The sequence below is a fragment of the Oryx dammah genome, unplaced genomic scaffold (genome assembly GCF_014754425.2).
Source record: "Oryx dammah isolate SB20612 unplaced genomic scaffold, SCBI_Odam_1.1 HiC_scaffold_2, whole genome shotgun sequence".
Classification (NCBI taxonomy): Eukaryota; Metazoa; Chordata; class Mammalia; order Artiodactyla; family Bovidae; genus Oryx; species Oryx dammah.
Genome location: NW_024070186.1, coordinates 176,365,206 through 176,386,667, shown reverse-complemented (window position 1 = coordinate 176,386,667; position 21,462 = coordinate 176,365,206). Strand labels below are relative to the sequence as shown.

The window sequence follows — 21,462 nt, the reverse complement described above, 5'->3', positions numbered from 1 at the left end:
GTTTCCCCATCTATTTGCCATGAAGTGATAGGACCAGATGAAATGATGTTAGTTTTTTGAATGTTGACTTTTAAGCTAGTTTTTCACTGTCCTTTATCACATTCATCAAGAGGCTCTTTAGTTCATCTTCACTTTCTGCCATAAGGGTAGTGTCATCTGCATATCTGAGGTTACTGATATTCCTCCTGGCAAACTTGATTCCAGCTTGTGCTTCATCCAGTCTGGCATTTTGCTGGATATACTCTGCATATGTTCAGTAAGCAGGTTGACAATATACAGCCTTGACATATTCCTTTTCTAGTTTTGAATTAGTCTTCTGTTCCATGTCCAGTTCTAACTGTTGTTTCTTGACCTGATACGGGTTTCTCAGGAGGCAGGTAAGGTGGTCTGGTATTCCCATATTTTTAAGAATTTTCCAGTTTGTAATGATCCACATAGTCAAAGGCTTTAGCATAGTCAATGAAGCAGTAGTAGATGTTTTTATGGAATTCTCTTGCTTTTTCTATGATCCAACAGATGTTGGCAGTTTGGTCTCTGGTTCCTCTGCCTTTTCTAAATCCAGCTTGTACATCTGGAAATTCTAGGTTTACATACTGTTGAAGCCTAGCTTGGAGGATTTTGAGCATGACGTTGCTAGCATGTGAAATGAGTGCACTTCTGTAGTAGTTTGAACTTTCTTTGGCATCGCCCATCTTCTGCTTCTGTTAGGCCCATACGATTTCTGTCTTATTGTGCCCATCTTTGCATGAAATTTCCCTTACCATCTGTCATATTCTTGAAGAGATGTCTAGTCTTTCCTATTCTATTGTTTTCCTCTATTTCTTTGCATTGTTTACTTAGGAAGGCTTTCTTATTGCTCATTGCTATTCTTTGGAAATCTGGATTCAGTTGGGTATATCTTTCCTTTCCTCTTTGCCTTTCACTTCTCTTCTTTTCTCAGGTATTTGTAAGGTCTCCTCAGATAACCATTTTGCCCTGTTGAATTTCTTTTTCTTGGGGGTGGTTTTAATCACTGCCTCCTGAACAACATTATGAAACTCCATCCATAGTTCTCCAGGCACTCTATCAGACCTAATCCCTTGAATCTATTTGTCATTTACATTGTATAATTGTAAGGAATTTAGTGGTTTTCCCTACTTTCTTTAATTTAGTGTGAACTTTGTAATAAAGAGTTCATGATCTCAGCCATAGTCTGCTCCCAGTCTTGTTTTTGCTGACTGTATAGAGCTTCTTCATCTTTGGCAGCAAAGAATACAATCAATCTGATTTCAGTATTGACCAGATGGGTGATGTCCACGTGTAGTCATCTCTTGTGTTGTTGGAAGAGAGTGTTTACTCTGATCAGCACGCTCTCTTGACAAAACTCTGATAGCCTTTTTCCTGCTTCATTTTGTACTCCAAGGCCAAACTTGCCTGTTGTTTAAGTATTGTGTTGGCCAAAATTTTTGTTTATGTTTTTCCATAAGATGCTATTGGAAAACCCAAAGGAACATTTTTGGCCAACCCAATAGAATGTTTTCTCATTGATTTTTTTTCTGGATGGTCTATCTATTAAAACAAGTGGGGTGTTAAAGTCCTCTTCTAGTTTTATACAACTGGAATTATCTTGCTTTATACCTATATTCCTAGTTAGGTACATAGATATTTGCAAATGTTATATCTTTTTATTGTATTGATCACTCTATAATTATGTAATGACCTTTTCATCTCAGTATAGCGTTTGCTTTAAAGTAAATTTTGAAATATATAATCATTGCTACCACAGCTTTCTTTTCATTTGCGTGGAAAATCTTTTCCATCAATTCTGTTTCAGTATGTATATATCTTTATCTCTGAAGTAAGTCTTTGAAGGTTGCATACACATGGGTCTTTAAAAAAAAAATCCAGTCAACTACTCTGTGTCTTTTGATTGTAATATTTTTTCTATTTATATTCAAAGTAATTATTGATAGTATTTACTTATTGCTGTTTTGTTAGTTGTCTTCTGTCTAGTTCTCTGATTCTTTCTTGTTCTCTTTCCTTGTAATTTGATGACTTTCTTTAGTGCTATGTTTATATTTCTTCTTTTTAAATTTTGTGTACCTATTACAGCTCTTTTTGTTTGTGTTTACCATGAGGTTTGTATGTAACAACCTATGTATATAGCAGCCTAAGTTGATGATCACCTGAGTTCAAACATGTTTTAAAAGTACAATCATGCCTCACATTTTGTTTTTGATGTTACATTTTGCATCTTTTAATTTTGTTTGTATATTGCATAATTGTTTTAGATACCATTTTACTATTTTTGACTTTTAACATTCATATTATTGTTATAGGTGGTTGATCCATTGTCTTTACTATATGTTTTCTTTTACTAGCGACATTTTTCCTTTCATAATTTTCCTTTTCTAGTTTTAATTTTCTGTTTTTTCTACCTGAAGAAGTCTCTTTACTATTTCTTGTAAGGCTTGTTTTGTGGTGATAAACTCCTTTATCTTTTACTTCTTTGGGAAACTCTCTCTTCTTGAATTCTGAATTAATCCTTGCCAGGTAGAGTATTATTGGTTATTTGTTTTCTTTCAGTACTTTGAATATATGGCATCAGTCTCTACTTACCTGTAAAGATTCTGCTGAACAATCAGTTGATAATCTTATGGTGGTTCCCTTGTATGTAATGAGTCCCTCCCCCTGACCCCTTGCTGTTTTTAAGACTCTTCACTTTTACTTCTTGTTATTTTAAGTAAAATGTATTTTGGCATGAATGTCTTTCAGTTCATCTTGTTTGGGACTCTGTGATTCTTGCACTTGGATGTCTGTTTCCTTCAATAATTTAGAAACACTTTCAGCCATTATTTCTTCAGATAGAGTTTCTGCCTCCTAATTCGCCTCCTGTAATCCCTATAATGCAAATATTATTATGCTTAATGTTTTCTCAGAGGTCCCTTAAACTGCCCTCATTAAAAAAAATTTTTTTTTTCTTTTTTGCTATTCCAATTGGGTAATTTCTACTACCCTGTCTTCTAGATTGCTGATCCATTCTTCTACATCCTCTAATGTGCTGTTAAGTTACTCAAGTGTATTTTCATTTATTATTGTATCCTGAAGTTCTGACTGCTTCTTTTTTATATTTTCTAACTCTTTGTTGAAGTTTACTGATTTCATCCATTCTTCTGAATTTGTTGAGGACTTTTATGACTATTTCTTTGAATTCTTTATATAATAATTGTTTATTTTTGTTTCATCTAGATATTTTTATAAGGGTTTGTCATGTTGTCTCTGCATTTTGCCTCACTCTCTGTTTCTCTGTATTGGGTATATGAGATATAGCACTAGGTCTTGAAAGAGTGGTGTTATGTAGACCACTGGTGTCCACTGAATCCCAGTGGAACAACTCCCCCTGGTCATCAGGGCCAGGTGCTCTAGGGGTATCTTTATGTATACTAGCATGCCTTCCTGTTTTGATTGGGCCACAATTTCTGCAGGCATGCTGCATTGCTTGGAAGTTGCTGCAATGCCCTTGCAGACTGATTGGTCTCCATCCCAACTGTCTGAGACCTGGTCACAACTACTGTAGGTGTGCTTGTGAACAGGATTCCCCTCAGTATGGCTGGTTGTGAGGCCTAGCTGTGACCATTGTAGGGGTGCTGGTGTGTAGGGCTGGTCTCCAGGAAAGGGAGATGATTTGGAGGGGTGCCAGGTAGGGTGGAGTGAGAGCCACTTTGAGGGCTGAGCAGGGGAACTGGGTTGGGTGGGGCTGACACTTAGCATAAGGCTGGAGTGTAGCACTCAATGTTAGTTATATATCTGGAGAATTACAGAAATGATCCCCACTAACTCAGCTAAGTAGGAGACTAAAAACATATGACATCCACTAGCACGTCTGTTCTTTGAGATAGTTCCACCAGATCCTACTCTTCTGGTATGCCCTAAAATTAATCAATTAATTTCCTTCTTATATGATCCAGGTGCTTTGCAAGTCCTCAGTGCTGGGACATGGAGAAAGTTGAGTTTGTATACAAGCTCTTCACAAGGGGAGTTTTGATTTCCCACAGCCAACTGGTTCTCCCAGTTATAAACCTCACCAATTCTCAAAGCCAGACATTATGGGGACTTATCTTCCTAGTGCAGGTCTTTTGGGCTGGTGGGCCTGATGTGGAGCTTGAACCCCTTCCTCCTTGAATATTACTTCTTGGGATAATATTCCTCCTGTGGATTCTGGCTAGCCCACATCTCTGCCCCTCCTACCAATCTTGATGTGGCCTTTTCTATATATCCTTAACTATATGAATTTTTTTCTGCTAGTCTTTAGGTTACTATTGGAGACAGTTGTAGGTGTGGTTTTGGCATTTCTCTGGGAACAAGTAAACTCTTATTCTGCTATCTTTACCTGACTCCTGAAGATAATGGCAGACAATTCTCTAATGGAGTATCAGTTTATATTCCCAACATCAGTGTTTGATGGTTCCAGTTGTACTGTTTCTTCAACACTTAGTATATTTATGTGTATATTGTGGTATCTCTCAGTGGCATTCTTTGCGCTTACCAATGACTGTTGATATTGTTTATTTACATATGCTCTCCCTAGTAAAGCAATGCTCAAAATTCTCCAAGCCAGGCTTCAGCAATATGTGAACCAAGAACTTCCAGATGTTCAAGCTGGTTTTAGAAAAGGCAGAGGAACAAGATATCAAGTTGCCAACATCTGCTGGATCATTGAAAAAGCAAGAGAATTCCAGAAAAACATCTATTTCTGCTTTATTGACTATGCCAAAGCCTTTGACTGTGTGGGTCACAATAAACTGTGGAAAATTCTGAAAGAATGGGAATATCAGACCACCTGAATTGCCTCTTGAGAAACCTATATGTAGGTCAGGAAGCAACAGTTAGAAATACAGACTGGTTCCAAATAGGAAAAGGAGTATGTCAAGGCTGTATATTGTTACCCAGCTTATTTAACTTCTACACAGAGTACATCATGAGAAACGCTGGGCTGGAAGAAGCACAAGTTGGAATCAAGATTGCTGGGAGAAATATCAATCACCTCAGATATGCAGATGACACCACCCTTATGGCAGAAAGTGAAGAGGAACTCAAAAGCCTCTTGATAAAAGTGAAAGAGGAGACTGAAAAAGTTGGCTTAAAGCTCAACATTCAGAAAATGATCATGGCATCTGGTCCCATCACTTCATGGGATATAGATGGGGAAACAGTGGGGACAGTGTCAGACTTAATTTTTTGGGCTCTAAAATCACTGCAGATGATGATTGCAGCCATGAAATTAAAAGACACTTACTCCTTGGAAAGAACGTTATGAGCAACCTAGATAGCATATTCAAAAGCAGAGACATTACTTTGCCAAAAAAGTCTGTCTAGTCAAGGCTATGGTTTTTCCAATGGTCATGTATAGATGTGAGAGTTGGACTGTGTAGAAAGCTGAGCACTGAAGAATTGATGCTTTTGAACTGTGGTGTTGGAGAAGACTCTTGAGAGTCCCTTGGATTGCAAGGAGATCCAACCAGACCATTCTAGGGGAGATCAGTCCTGGGTGTTCTTTGGAAGGACTGATGCTATAGCTGAAACTCCAATACTTTGGCCACCTGATGCGAAGAGTTGACTCATTGGAAAAGACTCTGATACTGGGAGGGATTGGGGGCAGGAGGAGAAGGGGATGACAGAAGATGAGATGGCTGGATGGCATCACCGACTCGATGGACGTGAGTTTGAATAAACTCCGGGAGTTGGTGATGGACAGGGAGGCCTGGCATGCTCTGATTCATGGGGTCACAAAGAGTCGGACACAACTGAGCGACTGAGCTAAACGACTGGATATTTGTATGTTCATTTTTGTAAAGTCAGTATTCAAGTCTTTTGCTCATTTTCAAATTAGATTTTCTGCCAATTTTATTAGTGATTTTCAATTCAAAATATTTTTCCTCTGTGTGACTTGCCTTTTGACTCATTTAACAATGTCTTTTGATGATTATGCCTTCACTATCATGGTTATATTTGCTATGTTTTTGTTCTGAAAGCTTTATTGCTTTACCTTTCACATTTAGATGTAGAAAAGTTGTAAACTAAAACCAACCTGTATGAAGTAAGACGGGAATCAAAGTTCATTATGTGCTTATGGAAATCCATTGAATCAGCATCATTGAGATGAACACCCTCTCTTCACTGCATTTTGTGTCAATTCTATCATATTTGTGCATCTATTTCTAGACATTTTATTCCATTGTTCTCAGACTTTAGCATGCACAGAATTACTTGAGTGGCTCGTTAAAACAAGAATAATGGGTTCCAACCCCAAATCTTCCGGTTCAGTAGGTCAGGGATGGGGCCTGAAAAGTTGCATTTCTAAAACTCTGAGCTTATGCAGATAACTACACTTTAAGAAAAAATTATCCTTTCTGTTACATTTCTCTATTTCTCTGCCTTAATTACTAGTTTAAAAAACACATATATGGTAGTATATGTCTACCATATTTGTTCTTTCTCAATATTTCCTTGGAGATTCGTAACACTTTGCATTTCTGTGTACATTTTTAAATCACTTTATATTTCCATGTAAACTTTAGAATCAACTGATCAGGTGATAATTCTACACACACACAGACACATACACACACACAGGATTTTGATTAGGATTGCATTAAATCTTTAGATTAATTTAGGGAAAATTGTCATCTCTCCATGACTGGGTTTTCCAAAGCAAGAACATGGTATATTTCTTCATTTGTATAGGTCTTCTTTAATATTTCAATTGTTGTTTTGGTAATATTCCATGAAAATATCTTACATAACTTCTGTTAGATTTATTCTTGGGTATTTTTTTTAATTCAAATAACACCATTTGCATGTTTTTATGCTATTCAAATGACATAATTTTATATTTAACTTTTTGTTTGTGGTTTATATATAGATATACAACTGATTTTTATATATAGACTTTTTATTTAGCAATAGAACACAGACCAAAATTTTGTACTTTAAGAAAGAGTCCAGGAGATTTTGACAAATACCAACATTTGAAAACAACTGCAATAGAGGTATGCTATTAAATATGCATTCTGTAGGCCAACAGAATCAATATCACTTGGGAGTTTATTAGAACTACACAGGGATCAAGTTAGGGTGAATGAGCAATTTTGGGAGGGAATGGTTTTCTGACACAGGAGATGTTCAAGGGAAGCTTTCTATTATGATCAAAATATTTTACAGTATCAAGTTCTGACTGGTAGAGGTCATAAACTTTAGAAACCAAAATTCAAATTATGATAAACGTCTTTGATTCATATCGATCCCAGGCAACATGGAGTGATTTATATTCCTATATCTTAGTAATGAAGTTAGGCAGATAGAGACATGCTTTTGGTCTTAGAAATATCTCTGATTCAATAAGATACTTACCTTATTGTATTTTTTGAAAATACCAAACAAAATGTAGCGAAACACAAAGGTTTTCAATTTCCACAAGGTGGTCTCCAGAAGGAATATCAAGAGGAGGAAAAGAAGTCCTGTGACAGCCATTGCAATTAAATATCTTCCAACTGCATCACGTTCCAAGGTATATATACTACGTTCAGTTACTGATGACAACAACAAATAAAATATGGACTTACTTTAAAAGTTAATTTTTAAAAAAGTTAATTCAATGAGCAAACATTAAAACGTCAACAGATAGAAAGTACTAAGGAATGATTATCAAACAAGCTCAAAATTAATGTATTCATTGTATGTTTAAATGACTTTGTATGTCATGCAAAATATTTCAAAATCCGTTTCAGTCCAAAATCTGTACAGTCCATGGAATTCTCCAGGCCAGAATAATGGAGTGGGTAGCATTTCCCTTCTCTAAGGATCTTCCCAAACCAGGGATTGAATCCAGGTCTCCCACATTGCAGGCAGATTATTTACTAGCTGAGCCCTCAAAATCCATTAATGGAGGCAAAACCTTTAATTGCATGAACTTTGTCTTGCTAAAGTTCTAGGCATCCATTCCCAACATAGATAGTCAGAATCATTGGGTGAATGCCCACTTACAGTAACCAGAGTACTGGGTAGTAGCAGAGACTCTCCTTGCCCTCAAATATTATTTTCTCTGAAAATACTTGAGATAGAGGTTTTGAAAATTGGAGCGGGAGCAGAAGAATCACCTGGTAGTGTGCTACATATACACTTTAAACTATAACAGTTAAAGCTTAAAGTTTAAAAGCTAGTTGTAACTTAACATTTAAACTTCAGTTGTAAATGCCTAAAAGCTGGTACTTTTCCAATTACTTATGAGAAAACTTTATAATTACAAGGTTTTGAATTCATGATAGTGAAAGCAGTAGATTCATAAAAGCGGTAAAGATTAAATTTCTTTTTTACTTTTAAAAAACTTTGTATTAAAATATGATATACATAATATGGAAATCCACCTAAGTATAGGACTCGTTGGATTTTTAGACACTGAAAATATCTATATAACAAGTAATATTTTTCACCCAGTTTTAAACTTCAACTGCATCATAGTTTTTCTTTTCTCTTTTACTTTCTTCCTTTCTTTCGCTCTTTCCTTCTAGTTTATAATTGTGCATATGTGCATGTCTGCTGAGTCATTTCAATCGTGCCTGACTCTTTGTGCCCTTGGGGAGTGTAACCTGCTAAGCTCCTCCTGAAGATTCTCCAGGCAAGAATACTGGAGAGGGTTGCCATGTCCTCACCCAGGAGATCTTCCTGACCCAGGGATCAAACCTGAATCTCTTAAGTCTCATGCATTGGCAGGTGGGTTCTTTACCACTAGCGTCACATGGGAAGCCCATTTATCACTGGATGTACTTTTTGTAGTTATCACTCGATACATTACTTTATGCATACATAACTTACAGAATCATGATGTTCTTCCTTTTACCAGTCTGAGTGAAGTGTAAAAAACTTTCCCATGATTTATATCTCTTTAACACCCCCATTTATTACTGTCTTAAATATCCCAACTATATACACTGAGAACATTATCATACACTGTTACCACTTTTGCTTTAACCACCAAACTTGAGAAAATTCAAAAGGAGAAAGTATATAGTGTCCACCATATTTTTATTTTTTTCATTGTTTTTTCTTGATGCTTCAAAATTCTTTATTCAATCATTTATGTTTTCAGAATCTCTAGAGCCATTCTTTCAGGCATTCTAGAGGTAACAAATTTATGTAGATATTCTTCATCTGAAAATGTACTGATTTCTCTTTCACTCTTGGAAGTTATTTCCTATCTATATGAAGTTTTGAGTAGATAGTTTTTTATTTACTTGAAAATAATGTGCTGCTTCTTTTGGTGTTTATGCTCTCTGATGAGAAATCTATAAATTAGAGGAATTGTTTTGCCTTTATGGATAAGGTATCATTTTTTCTATAGCTGCTTTTCTCTAGTTTTCAAAGTTTAATTATGATATCTCTTGGCATGAATTTCTTCAGTCTTTTTAGAATTGAGATATAATTAATATATAACATTAGTTTCAGGCATGTAACATAATAATTTGATATTTGTATATGTTGAGAAATGATCACCACAATGTCTTATTAATATCCATCACTACATATACTTTTGCTTTTTTGTGTGTGATGAGAACTTTTAATATATACTCTCTTAGCAACTTTCAATTATACAATTCAGTATAAATATCTATAGTTATCATTCTGTACATTACATCCCCATGAGTTACTTATTTTATAACTGGAAGTTTGTACCTTTTAAATCCCTTCTCCCATTTTGCCCAGCCTTACATCCCCCACCTCTTGCAACCATCAGTTTGCTATCCATGAGTTTCTTTTAAAGATTCTACTTATAAGTGAAATAATATATTATTCATCTTTCTCTGTTTGACTTATTTCACTAGGCATAATGCTCTCAAGGTATATCTGTAATGTCTCAAATGGCAAGCTTTCCTCCTCATTTGTGGATAAATAATATTCCATTTTCTTCATCCATGGCTATCATTTCTCATGAGAAAAATGCACTATGCATATGAGTGGTGAATCTTAGCTCTAACTTGTACAAGTTGTATAACAGAATAAGTTATTCAATTTTGCATAAGCTTTAGTTCAAAGAGAGACTAGAACAGAACTTGAATAACTGTGAAGATTCAAAATAATGTAGCTATTCACATGCAATAATTAATTGACTAGTTTTAACTCTGATGAGCCTTGGGTAGCCCAAGATACTTACCTGCTTTACTACAATCCATAATGGGAGAAACCTTTCCCTGTGAGGCACATGCCAATTTTGTGTGCTGGATATCATAATGCCGGCTGATGCTCATCCCAAAATTATGTATAGGTAACACCATCATTGCATTAAGCAGGATGCTTCTAGAAGCAGCTTCTTTACCTGTGTTTAAAAAGATAATAACATTAGCATGATTTATATGAAATGAACTGTCCCAGGAAAACAAAATCTCCCTAAGTTGATCAAACTAAACTGAGACAATTACAAAGCCATAATATTATCCTTGTAAATCTCTTGCCACTAAGTATACTGTCTTTGATATCTTGTAGTGTAGTTTGTGTTGATAATTGCAAAACTGGAAAATCCTGTTGGGAAAGTTGACGTCCATATTATCTCTCTCCTGTCACTTGATGTGAACAGTAAACTTATACTGATTATTTCTCATATTTGTTATCCTATATGATCAATAAAAATAGTCATAATGAGAAATTAGCCTCGTACTCAACAATGAGAAAGAGATAGAGGAACATTTTTAAAGTTGAAAGGAGGTATATTTTCAAAGAACCAAACTTAAAGCTAACTGTGTGTTCATGGTTAGTTGCTCAGTCATGTCCAACTCTTTTTGATCCTGTGGACTGGAGCCCAGCAGGCTCCTCTGTCCATGGAATTCTCCAGGCAAGAATACTGGAGTGGGTAGCAATTCTCTTCTCCAGAGGATTTTTCCAACTCAGGGACCAAACCCAGATCTCCTGCATTGCCGACAGACTCCTTAACATCTGAGCCACAAGGGAATCCCTAAAACTGAGATTTCTCTAAATATTAAATTAATATGTATAATGCACTGTGTGCTTAGTGACCACTCTTTGCAACCCTATGGACTGCAGCCCACCAGGCTCCTCTGTTCATGGGGATTCTGCAGGCAAGAATACTGAAGTGGGTAGGTGTGCCTTTCTCCAAGGGATCTTCCCAATCCAGGGATTGAACCCAGATCTGCAATTGCAGGCAGATTCTTTATTGACAGCCACCAGGGAAGCCCAAGAATACTGGAGTGGGTAGCCTATCCTTCTCCAAGGGATCTTCCTGACCCAGGAATCAAACTGGGGTCTCCTGCATTGCAGGCGGATTCTTTACCAGCTGAGCTACCAGGGAAGCCCATATGTATAATAGTTGATGAACATACATGAGTAAATATAAAAGTAGTTATAGGTTAAGATATTAAGACTTCAAGATTGAGTTCAGATAATTGGGAATAATGATAAAATATGTCTGAGCAAAAAATATTTGTAAGATACTGACAAAAGAGAGGTGATGAGCAAAGATGATAGAGGATAAATGAAGTTCTTAGGATGTAAATTTTCCAAGTGGTCAAGTCACACCAAGCATGTTCAAAGAGGATAAAAATTAGTTTAGACCAAAATATGGTGGCCAGAAATAATAATTCTGGACATTGACAGGCCACTTTAATATTGAATAAAGGGAAAGTGTTAGTCACTCAATCGTGTCTGATTCTTTGCAACCCCATAGAATGTAGCCTGCCAGGCTCCTCTGTCCATGAAATTCTCCAAGCAAGAAAGCATGCTAAAAGTAATAAGTGTCATTTCATCTCCTTGGTTACATTTACTCCTTATAATTTTTTAATGTGATTTTAAACAGGATACTCTGAAAACTATAAAACATTGAAAAAAGGAATCAAAAATTATTTAAAGAAATGAAAAGACATCCCCTGCTCTGGGATTAGAATAATTAATATTATTAATATAGTTATACTACCCAAAGCAATCTACAGATTTAGTGCAGTCCCTATCAAATGTCAGTTTTCACAATACTAGAACAAATAATTCTAAAATTCATATGGAACCACTAAAGATCCCAAGTTGCTTAACCAATTGAGATAAAAGAATAAATCTGGAGATATAACCCTCCCAGACTTCAGACTATACCACAAAATCACACTAATCAAAACAGTGTGGTATTGGCACAAAAACAGGCAAGAAGCCTAGAAATAAGCCCATGCACATACAGTCAATTAATCTGCAACAAAGGAGGCAAGAATGAACAAAAGAGAAAAGATAATTTCTTCAACAAGTGAGGAAACTGGACAGCCACAAATTAAACAGTGAAATTAAAACATTCTCTCACACAATATACAAAAATAAAACCCAAAATGATTTAAACCTAAATGCAAGATCTGAAACTGTAAAACTCTTAGAAGAGAACATGGGCTGAACATTATGACATGAATCACTGTGGTACTTTCTTGGATCAGACTCCTGAGGCAAAAGAAATAAAAAAATAAACAAATAAGATCTAGTTAAACTTAAAATATTTTACACAGGAAAGGAAACCATCAACAAAGTGAAAATACAGCCTATGGAATGGGGAGAAAATATTTACAAATGATGTGATGGACAAGAGGTTAATATCCAAAATATAAAAAGCAGCTCATTCAACTCAGTATCCCCCAAAACAAGCAACTCAATTAAAAAAAAAAATGGGCAGGAGATCTGAATAGACATTTCTCCAAAGAAGACATACAGGTGGTAACAGACACTTGAAAAGATGTTCAACATTGCTAATAGCTAGAGAAATTCAAACCTAAACAACAATGATATGTCACCTCACATGGGTCAGAATGACTTTCATCAAGGTCTACAAATAACAAATGGTGGTGATAATATGGGAGAAGGGAACCCTTGTACCTTGTTGGAGGGAATGTAAATCGGTGCAGCCACTGTGGAAAACAGTGTAGAAGTTCCATACAGTATTGTAAAGTAAAATAAGTAAAAATAAAATTAAAAAAAAATGTAACTTTGACTAAATGGACCTTTGTTGGCAAAAAAAAAAAAAAGAAAGAAACTTCAAATGAAACTATTGTATGATCCAATAATTCCTCTGCCTGGTATATATCCAGAAAAAAGAAAAAGAAAACACTAATTCAAAAAGATGCATGCACCCCAACATTCAAGATAACAGTAGTTACAATAACCAAGATATAGAGGCAACCCAAACACCCATCAACAGAGGAATTGTTATATATCTCAGTCATAAAAGGAATGGAATTCTGCCATTTGCAGCAACATGAATGGACCTTGATAATATTATGTTAGTGAAATGTCAGAAAAAAACAAATACTACAGTATATATCTCATATGTGGAATCTGAAAAATAACACAAATTAATGTGTATGCAAAAGAGAAACAGATTCATGGATACAGAAAACAAACTTGTAGTTACCAAAGTGCAGAAGGAAAAGAGGAGAGACAAACGAGGTTTATGGTATTAATGAATACCAAACTACTCCATATATAAGAGAAGCAACAATAACATACTCTAGAGCACAGAGAATTATATCCATTGTCTTCTAATAACCTATAATGGAGTATGATCTGCAAAAATACTGAATCACTATGCTGTCCACCTGTAACCAACATAATATTGTAAATCACTTATTCTTCAATAAAAATATAAGTGGCTAATGCAATATATTGAAGTATTAGTCTTGCTCTGTATAGTACCTATAGCCCCTCACCTTTAAGGAGCAGAGGAAAATCTTCCCAGATTAAAAAAGTAGTATGATTCCTCACCCCATTAACTGTTGAAAGATACCATTTGAGAGAGGTGAGAAAAAAAAAAACCTGAGAAAAATATGCTGTAATGGATAATGTTTTAACATATTTATCTTCCAGTTCAGCATGTGTACTAATCAGCAAGAGTAGACTATCAACCAGACAAACTGGGCACAAATGATAAACAATCCCTGCAGCTATCCTATGCATACTGACTGAACAGACCTTTTCTAGGATCTGGAGGAAAGCAGAATTGCTGTCTGCAGTTTTGGTTTGCCTCTTTATACATTCTCAATGTCACTAATAACAATACCTTGACTTTTATGTCATGTCTGAGTAATGACAATTTAATTTATTTCTATTTTTAACTAATTTTTTATCTATTACTGCACTAATCAAGACATTAGATGTCATGTTGATTTTCAGGGAACATTTTAATGATTTAGCATTGGGTATGATATTCATTGTTTTTTGCAAATGCCTTTTATGAGGTTATGGAAATATTTACTTTGCTTTTAAGAAAAGTTATAATGAATCATTATTGGATGTTTTAATGATATTTTTGCATATATCTATATTTTATTCATTAATTTATTAATATTGTGAATTATATTAATATACTTTCTGAGTCGATCATTTGAGTATATCATTTGCATTGTTTTTGTTGTTCATTTGCTCAGTTGCAGAACACCAGGCTTCCCTGTCCTTCACTATCTCCCAGAGTTTGCTCAAACTCATGTCCACTGAATCAGTGATGCCATTCAACTATCTCATCCTCTCTCATCCCCTCTCCTGCCTTCAGACTCCCCAAGCATCAGGGTCTTTTCCAGTGAGTCGGGTCTTCAGATCAGGTAGCCAAAGTACTGGAGCTTCAGCTTCAGTATCAGTCTTTCCAATGAATACTCAAGGGTGCTATTCCTTAGGAGTGACCGGTTTAATCTCCTTGCTGTCCTTACTAGGAAAAATCTAGTTTGGTCCAAGTTAGTTACCTTTTCTATAGTTTACTGAATTCAGTTTCCAGCATTTTGTTCAAAATATTGCATCTGTATTTATGAGTAATTTTATCTTATAATGTTCCTTTCTTCTATTCTTTTCCATTTATGTTGTCAAACTTATACTATTTTCATATAATGGGTAGAAAAGCTGTTTTTCCCCCTCTTTATTCTCTAGAAGGGTTTGCATTAAATAAGAATTCCATTTTTGAATGTTTCATAAAACTTCAATATGGGCCTAATATTTTCCTTGTAGGAAGACTTTTAATTAATAACTTAATTTTTGAATGGTTTATGGGACAATTTACATTTTATAACAACCTCAGATGTGCAGATGATAACACTTTAATGGAAGGAAGTGAAGAGGAACTAAAGAGCCCCTTGATGAGAATGAAAGATGAGAGTAAAAGAGCTGGCTTAAAATTCAACATTCAAAAAATTAAGATCATGGCATCCAGTCCCATCACTTTATGGCAAATAGATGGGAAAAAAATGGAAACAGTGACAGATTTTATTTTATTGGGGTCCAAAATCACTGCGGATGGTGGACTGCAGCCATGAAATTAAAAAATGCTTGCTCCTTGGAAGAAAAACTATGACAAATGTAGACAGCATATTAAAAAGCAGAGACATCACTTTGCTGTCAAAGGTCTGTATAGTAAAAACTATAGTTTTCCCAGTATTCATGTACAGATGTTAGAGTTGGACCATAAAGAAGGCTGAGTGCCAAAGAATTGATGCTTTTGAACTGTGGTGCTGAGGAAGACTCTTGAGAATCCCTTGGACAGCAAGGAGATCAAACCAGCATGCTGTTTTGATGACCATAACATTGCAGTACAATCTGAAGTCAGGGATGTGATTTCTCCAGCTCCATTTTTCTTTCTCAAGATTGCTTTAGCTATTTGTTTTTTGTTTTTTTTTTTTCCATACAAATTGTAAAAATTTTAATCTTATTTTGTGCCAAACACCCCTGGAAATATACTAAGGATTGTATTGTATCTGCAGATTGCTTTGGGTATTATAGTTATATTCACAATATTGGTTCTTCCAATCCAATAACATGGCATATCTCTCCATCAGTTTGTGTCATCTTTTATTTTGTTTATCAGTGTCACAGTTTTATGCATACTGGTCTTATATCTCCTTAAGTAAGTTATTTATTTAGGTGTTTTATGCTTTTTGATGCTATGGAAATTGGAATCAGTTCCTTGATTTCTCTTTCTGGTCTTTCATTTTTGGTGTACAGGAATACAAGAGATTTATGTTCATTAATTTTTTATACTGCAAATATACCAAGTTCATTGATAAGATCTAGTAGTTTCATGGTGGTCTCTTTAGGGTTTTCTATGTATAGTATGCTGTTATCTGCAGTGACAGTTTTACTTGTTTAAAAAATATTTATTTTAATTGGAGGATAATTACTTTACAATATTGTGATGGTTTTGGCCACACATCAACATGAATTGGCCACAAGTATACATGTGCCCCCACTAACCTGAACCCCACTCCTACCTCCTTTCCCACCCCCACCCCCTGGGTTGTCCCAGAGCACCAGCTTTGGGTGCCCTGCTTCATGCATCAAACTTGCACTGGTCATCTGTTTTACATATGGTAATATACATGTTTCAATGCTATTCTCTCAAATCATCCCATCCTTGCCTTCTCCCACTGAGTCCAAAAGCCTGTTCTTTACATCTGTGTCTCCTTTGCTGCCCTGCATGTGGGATCATCTGTACCATGTTTCTAAATTCCATATAATGTGTTAATACACAGTATTAGTGGCATGGGCAACAGTTCATTGGGTAACAGTTCAACTACATGTAAAATAATGAAATTAGAACACTTTCTAATACCATTCACACACACACAAATCAAAATGAATTAAAGATAAAAATGGAAGGCCAGAAACTATAAAACACTTAGAAGAAAACACAGACAGAACATTCTCTGACATAAATTACAGCAAGATCCTCTAAGCCCACCTCTTGGAGTAATGGAAATAAAAACAAAAATAAACAAATGGGACTTAAATAAACTTAAAACTTTTGCACAATGAAGGAAACTATAAGGAAGGTGAAAATGAAAAGACAACCCTGAGAATGGGAGAAAATAATAGCAAATGAAAAACTGACAAAGAATTAATCTCCAAAATACACAAGCAGCTCATGCAGCTCAATAGTAGAAAAAATGGAAAATCCAATCAAAAAGTGAGCAAAAGACCTAAACAAACATTTCTCCAAAGAAGACATACAGGCAGAAAAGATGCTCAACATCAGAGAAATACAAATGAAAACCACAGTGAAGTATCATCTCACACCAGTTAGAATGGACATAATCAAAAGTCTACAAATGCTACAAAGGGTGTGGAGAAAAGGGAACCCTCTAACACTGTTGGTGGGAATGCAAATTGGTACAGCTACTATGGAGAACAGTGTGGAGATTCCTTAAAAAACTGGATATAGAACTGCCATCAGTTCAGTTCAGTTACTCAGTAGTGTCTGACTCTGTGATCCCATGGATTGCAGCACACCAGATTTCCCTGTCCATTACCAATGCCTGGAGCTAGCTCAAGCTCATGTCCATTGAGTCAGTGATGCCATCCAACCATCTCATCCTCTGTCATCACCTTCTCCTCCTGCCTTCAATCTTTCCCAGAATCAGGGTCTTTTCCAATGAGTCAGTTCTTCGCATCAGGTGGCCAAAGTAATGGAGTTTCAGCTTCAGCATCAGTCTTTCCAAAGAATATTCAGGACTGATTTCCTTTAGAATTGGTTGGTTAGATCTCCTTCCAGTCCAAGGGACTCTCAAGAGTCTTCTCCAACACCACAATTCAAAAGCATCAATTCTTTGGCACTCAGCTTTCTTTATGGTCCAACTCTCACAATCATACATGACTACCGGAAAACTATAGCTTTGATTAGATGAATCTTTGTTGGCAAAGTATATCTGTGCTTTTTAATATGTTGTCTAGGTTGGTCATAACTTTTCTTTCAAGGAGCAAGCATCTTTTAATTTCATGGCTGCAGTCACCATCTGCAGTGATTTTGGAGCCAAGAAACTAAAGTTTATCACTGTTTCCATTGTTACCCTATCTATTTGTCATGAAGTGATGGGACCGGATGCCATGATCTTAGTTTTTTGAATGTTGAGTTTTAAGCCGGTTTTTTCACTCTCCTCTTTCATTTTCATCAGGAGGCTCTTTAGTTCATATTCAGTTTTTGCCATAAGGGTGGTGTCATCTATATATCTGAGGTTATTGATATTTCTCCTGGCAATCTTGATTCCAGCTTGTGCTTCATCCAGCCCAGCATTTCACATCATGTACTCTGCATATAAGTTATATAAGCAGAGTGACAATATACAGCCTTGACATACTCCTTTCCAACTTGGAACCAGACCATTTAGCCATGTCCAGTTCTAACTGTTGCTTCTTGAGCTGCATACAGATTTCTCAGGAGGCAGGTAAGGTTGTCTGGTATTCCCATCCCTGTAAGGATTTTCTAGTTTGTTGTGATCCACACAGTCAAAGGCTTTGACAAAGTCAATACAACAGGAGTAGATATTTTTTGGAACTCTTTTGCTTTTTTGATGAAACAATGGATGTTGGCAATTTGATCTCTGGTTTCTCTGCCTTTTCTAAATGCAGATTGAACATCTGGAAGTTCTCAGGTCACGTGCTGTTGAAGCCTGGCTTGGAGAATTTTGAGCATTACTTTTCTAGCTTGTGAGATGAGTGCAATTGGGCAGGAGCGTGAAGTTTCTTTGGTATTGCCTTTTTTGGGATTGGAATGAAAACCGACATTTTCCAGTCCTGTGGCCACTGCTGAGTTTTCCAAATTTGCTGGCATATTGAGGGGCAGCCCTTTAACAGCATCATCTTTTAGGATTTGAAATAGCTCAGCTGAAATTCCATCACCTCCACTAAGCTTGTTGTAGTGATGTTTCCTAAGGCCCACTTGACTTCATATTTTGGAATTCTGGCTCTAGGTGAGTGATCATACCATCGTGGTTATCTGGGTCATGAAGATTTTCTTTGTATAGTTCTCTTGCCACCTCTTTTTAATACCTTCTGCTTCTGTTAGGTCCATACCATTTCTGTCCTTTATTGTGCCCATCTTTGCATGAAATGTTTCCTTTGTATCTCTAATTTTCTTGAAGAATAGATCTCTATTCTTTCCCATTCTATTGTTTTCCTCTCTTTCTTTTCATTGATCACTGAGGAAGGCTTTCTTATCTCTCCTTGCTATTCTTTGGAATTTTCTTAAAACCTAGCAATCCCACTGTGGAGCATACAACGTGAGGAAACCAGAATTGAAAGAGACATGTACCCCGATGCTCATTGGAGCACTATTTACAATAGCTAGGACATGGAAGCAACCTAGATGCCCATTGGCTGAAGAATGGATAAGGAATTTGTGGTACATATACACAATGAAATATTACTCAGCTATAAAAAAAAGAACACATTTGAGTCAGTTTTAATGAGGTGGATGAACATGGAACCTATTTCACAGAATGAAGTAAGTCAGAAAGATAAAGACAAATACTCCTTTTCTAATTTGTATTGCTTGTATTTATTTTTCTTCTTTGATTGCCTTGTCTAGGACTTCCAGTATTATGTTGAATATAGTGCTGAGAGTGAACATCCTTGTCTTATTCCTGATGTTAGAGAAAATACTTTCAGTTTTTCACCACGGGGAATGATGTTTGCTGTGCATTTGTCCTGTATATCTCTTATTATGTTTAGCTAAGTTCCCTCCAAACCCACTTGCTAGAGAGATTTTTATCATTAATGAGCTTTGAATTTTGTCAAAAGCTTTTTCTGCATCTATTGAGTGTTTTTTTTAATTTTTAAATTTGTTAATATGGTGTATCACATTGATTCATTTGCATATATTAAAAAATACTTGCATTCTTAAGATCAAGTCCACTTGATTATGGTGTATGATCTTTTTCAAGTGCTGTTGGATTCTATTTGCTACTTTTTGTTGAAAATTTTTGCATCTATATTAATCAGTGATATTAGCCTATTCTTTTTAGTAGTATATTTGTCTGATTTTTGGTCTCATGGTGGTATTGGCCTTGTAGAATGATCCTGTTAATATTACTTCCTACAATTTTTTGGAAGAGCTTCAAAGGACAGGTGTTAATTCTTCTGTGAAACAATCTTGACTACTTTTGTTTGTTGGAAGAAGTTTAATCACATTTTCCATTTCTATACCTATTATTGATCTGTTCTATTGATATTTTCTATTTCATCCTTGTTCAATCTTAGAAGGTGTATCTTTCTAAGAATTTGTCCATTTATCCTAGGTTGTCCATTTTATTTTCATATAGTTGCTGGTAGTAATTGCTTATGATCTTTGGTATTTCTGTGGTATCTCTTATAACTTCTTTTCCATTTCTAATTTCATTGATTTGAATCCTCTCCCTTTTTTTTTTCTTTCTAAAGGTTCCTCAATTTTGTTTATCTTTTCCAAGAACCAGCTTTTACTTTCATTGATCTTCACTATTGTTTTCATCATCTCTATTTCATTTATTTCTGTTGAAATCTTTATGATTTCTTTCCTTCTGCTAACTTGGGGTTTTGTACATTCTTATTTCTCTAGTTGCTTTAGATGTAAGCTCAGGTTATTTATTTGAGATTTTTCTTATTTCCTGATAAGGTTGTATTGCCATGAACTTCCCTCTTAGAACTGCTTTTGTTGTGTCCCAAAGGATTTGGATAACTGTGCTTTTGTTGTCACTTGTCTCTAGATATTTTTAATTTCCTCTTTGATTTCTTCAGTGATCCATTGATTATTTAGTAAAATATTATTTTCTATTCATGTGTTTGTGTTTTTTACAGATTTCTTCCCCCTGTAATTGATTTCTAATCTCATGCATTGTGGTCAAAAAAGATGCTTGTAATGACTTCAATTTTCTTAAATTTATTACACTTGATTTATGACCCAAGATGTGATTTATCCTGAAGATTGTTTCTTGTGCAGTTGAGAAGAAAGTGTATCCTTCTGTTTACAGATAGAATATCCTATAAATATCAACAAGTCTATCTGGTCTAATATTTAACTGAAGGCTTGTGTCTCCTCATTAAATTTTTGTCTGGATGATCTGTCCATTAGTATAAATGGGGTGTTAAAGTGTCCCACTATTATTGTGTTACTGTTGCTTTTCCCTTTTACGGCTGTTAGCATTTGCCTTAAAAGGGAAAAGCAACAGTAACACAACAATAGTGGGGTATTAGCATTTGCCTTACGAGAAGGCAATGGCAACCCACTCCATTACTCTTGCCTGGAAAATCCCATGGATGGAGGAGCCTGGTAGGCTGCAGTCCATGGGGTTGCAAAGAGTCGGACAAGACTGAGCGACTACACTTTCACTTTTCACTTTCTTGCATTGGAGAAGGAAATGGCAACCCACTCCAGTGTTCTTGCCTGGAGAATCCCAGGGACAGGGGAGACTGGTGGGCTGCCGTCTATGAAGCCGCACAGAGTCGGACACGACTGAAGCGACGCAGCAGCAGCAGCATTTGCCTTATATAGTGAGATGCTCCTATGTTGGATGCATGTATGTATATTTGTTGTTGCTGTTTAGTTACTAAGTTATGTCCAACTCTTTTGCAACCCTATGGACCATAACCTGCCAGGCTCCTCTATCCATGGGATTTTCCAGGCAAGAATACTGAAACAGGTTGCCATTTTCTTCTTTAGGGGATCTT

General features: G+C 35.9%; 1 protein-coding gene across 1 annotated transcript in view; it reads right to left on the bottom strand.

Moving 5' to 3' along the window:
• Positions 1–21,462, bottom strand: part of LOC120882546 (ATP-binding cassette sub-family A member 3-like) — a 229,630-nt gene that overhangs the window by 28,584 nt on the left and 179,584 nt on the right. Inside the window, exons 22-23 of the mRNA XM_040266561.1 lie at positions 10,187–10,348; positions 7,390–7,568 (exon numbers count right to left, since the gene is read on the bottom strand). Coding sequence (XP_040122495.1) covers positions 7,390–7,568; positions 10,187–10,348 — 341 coding nt within the window. The remainder of the gene's footprint in view (positions 1–7,389; positions 7,569–10,186; positions 10,349–21,462) is intronic.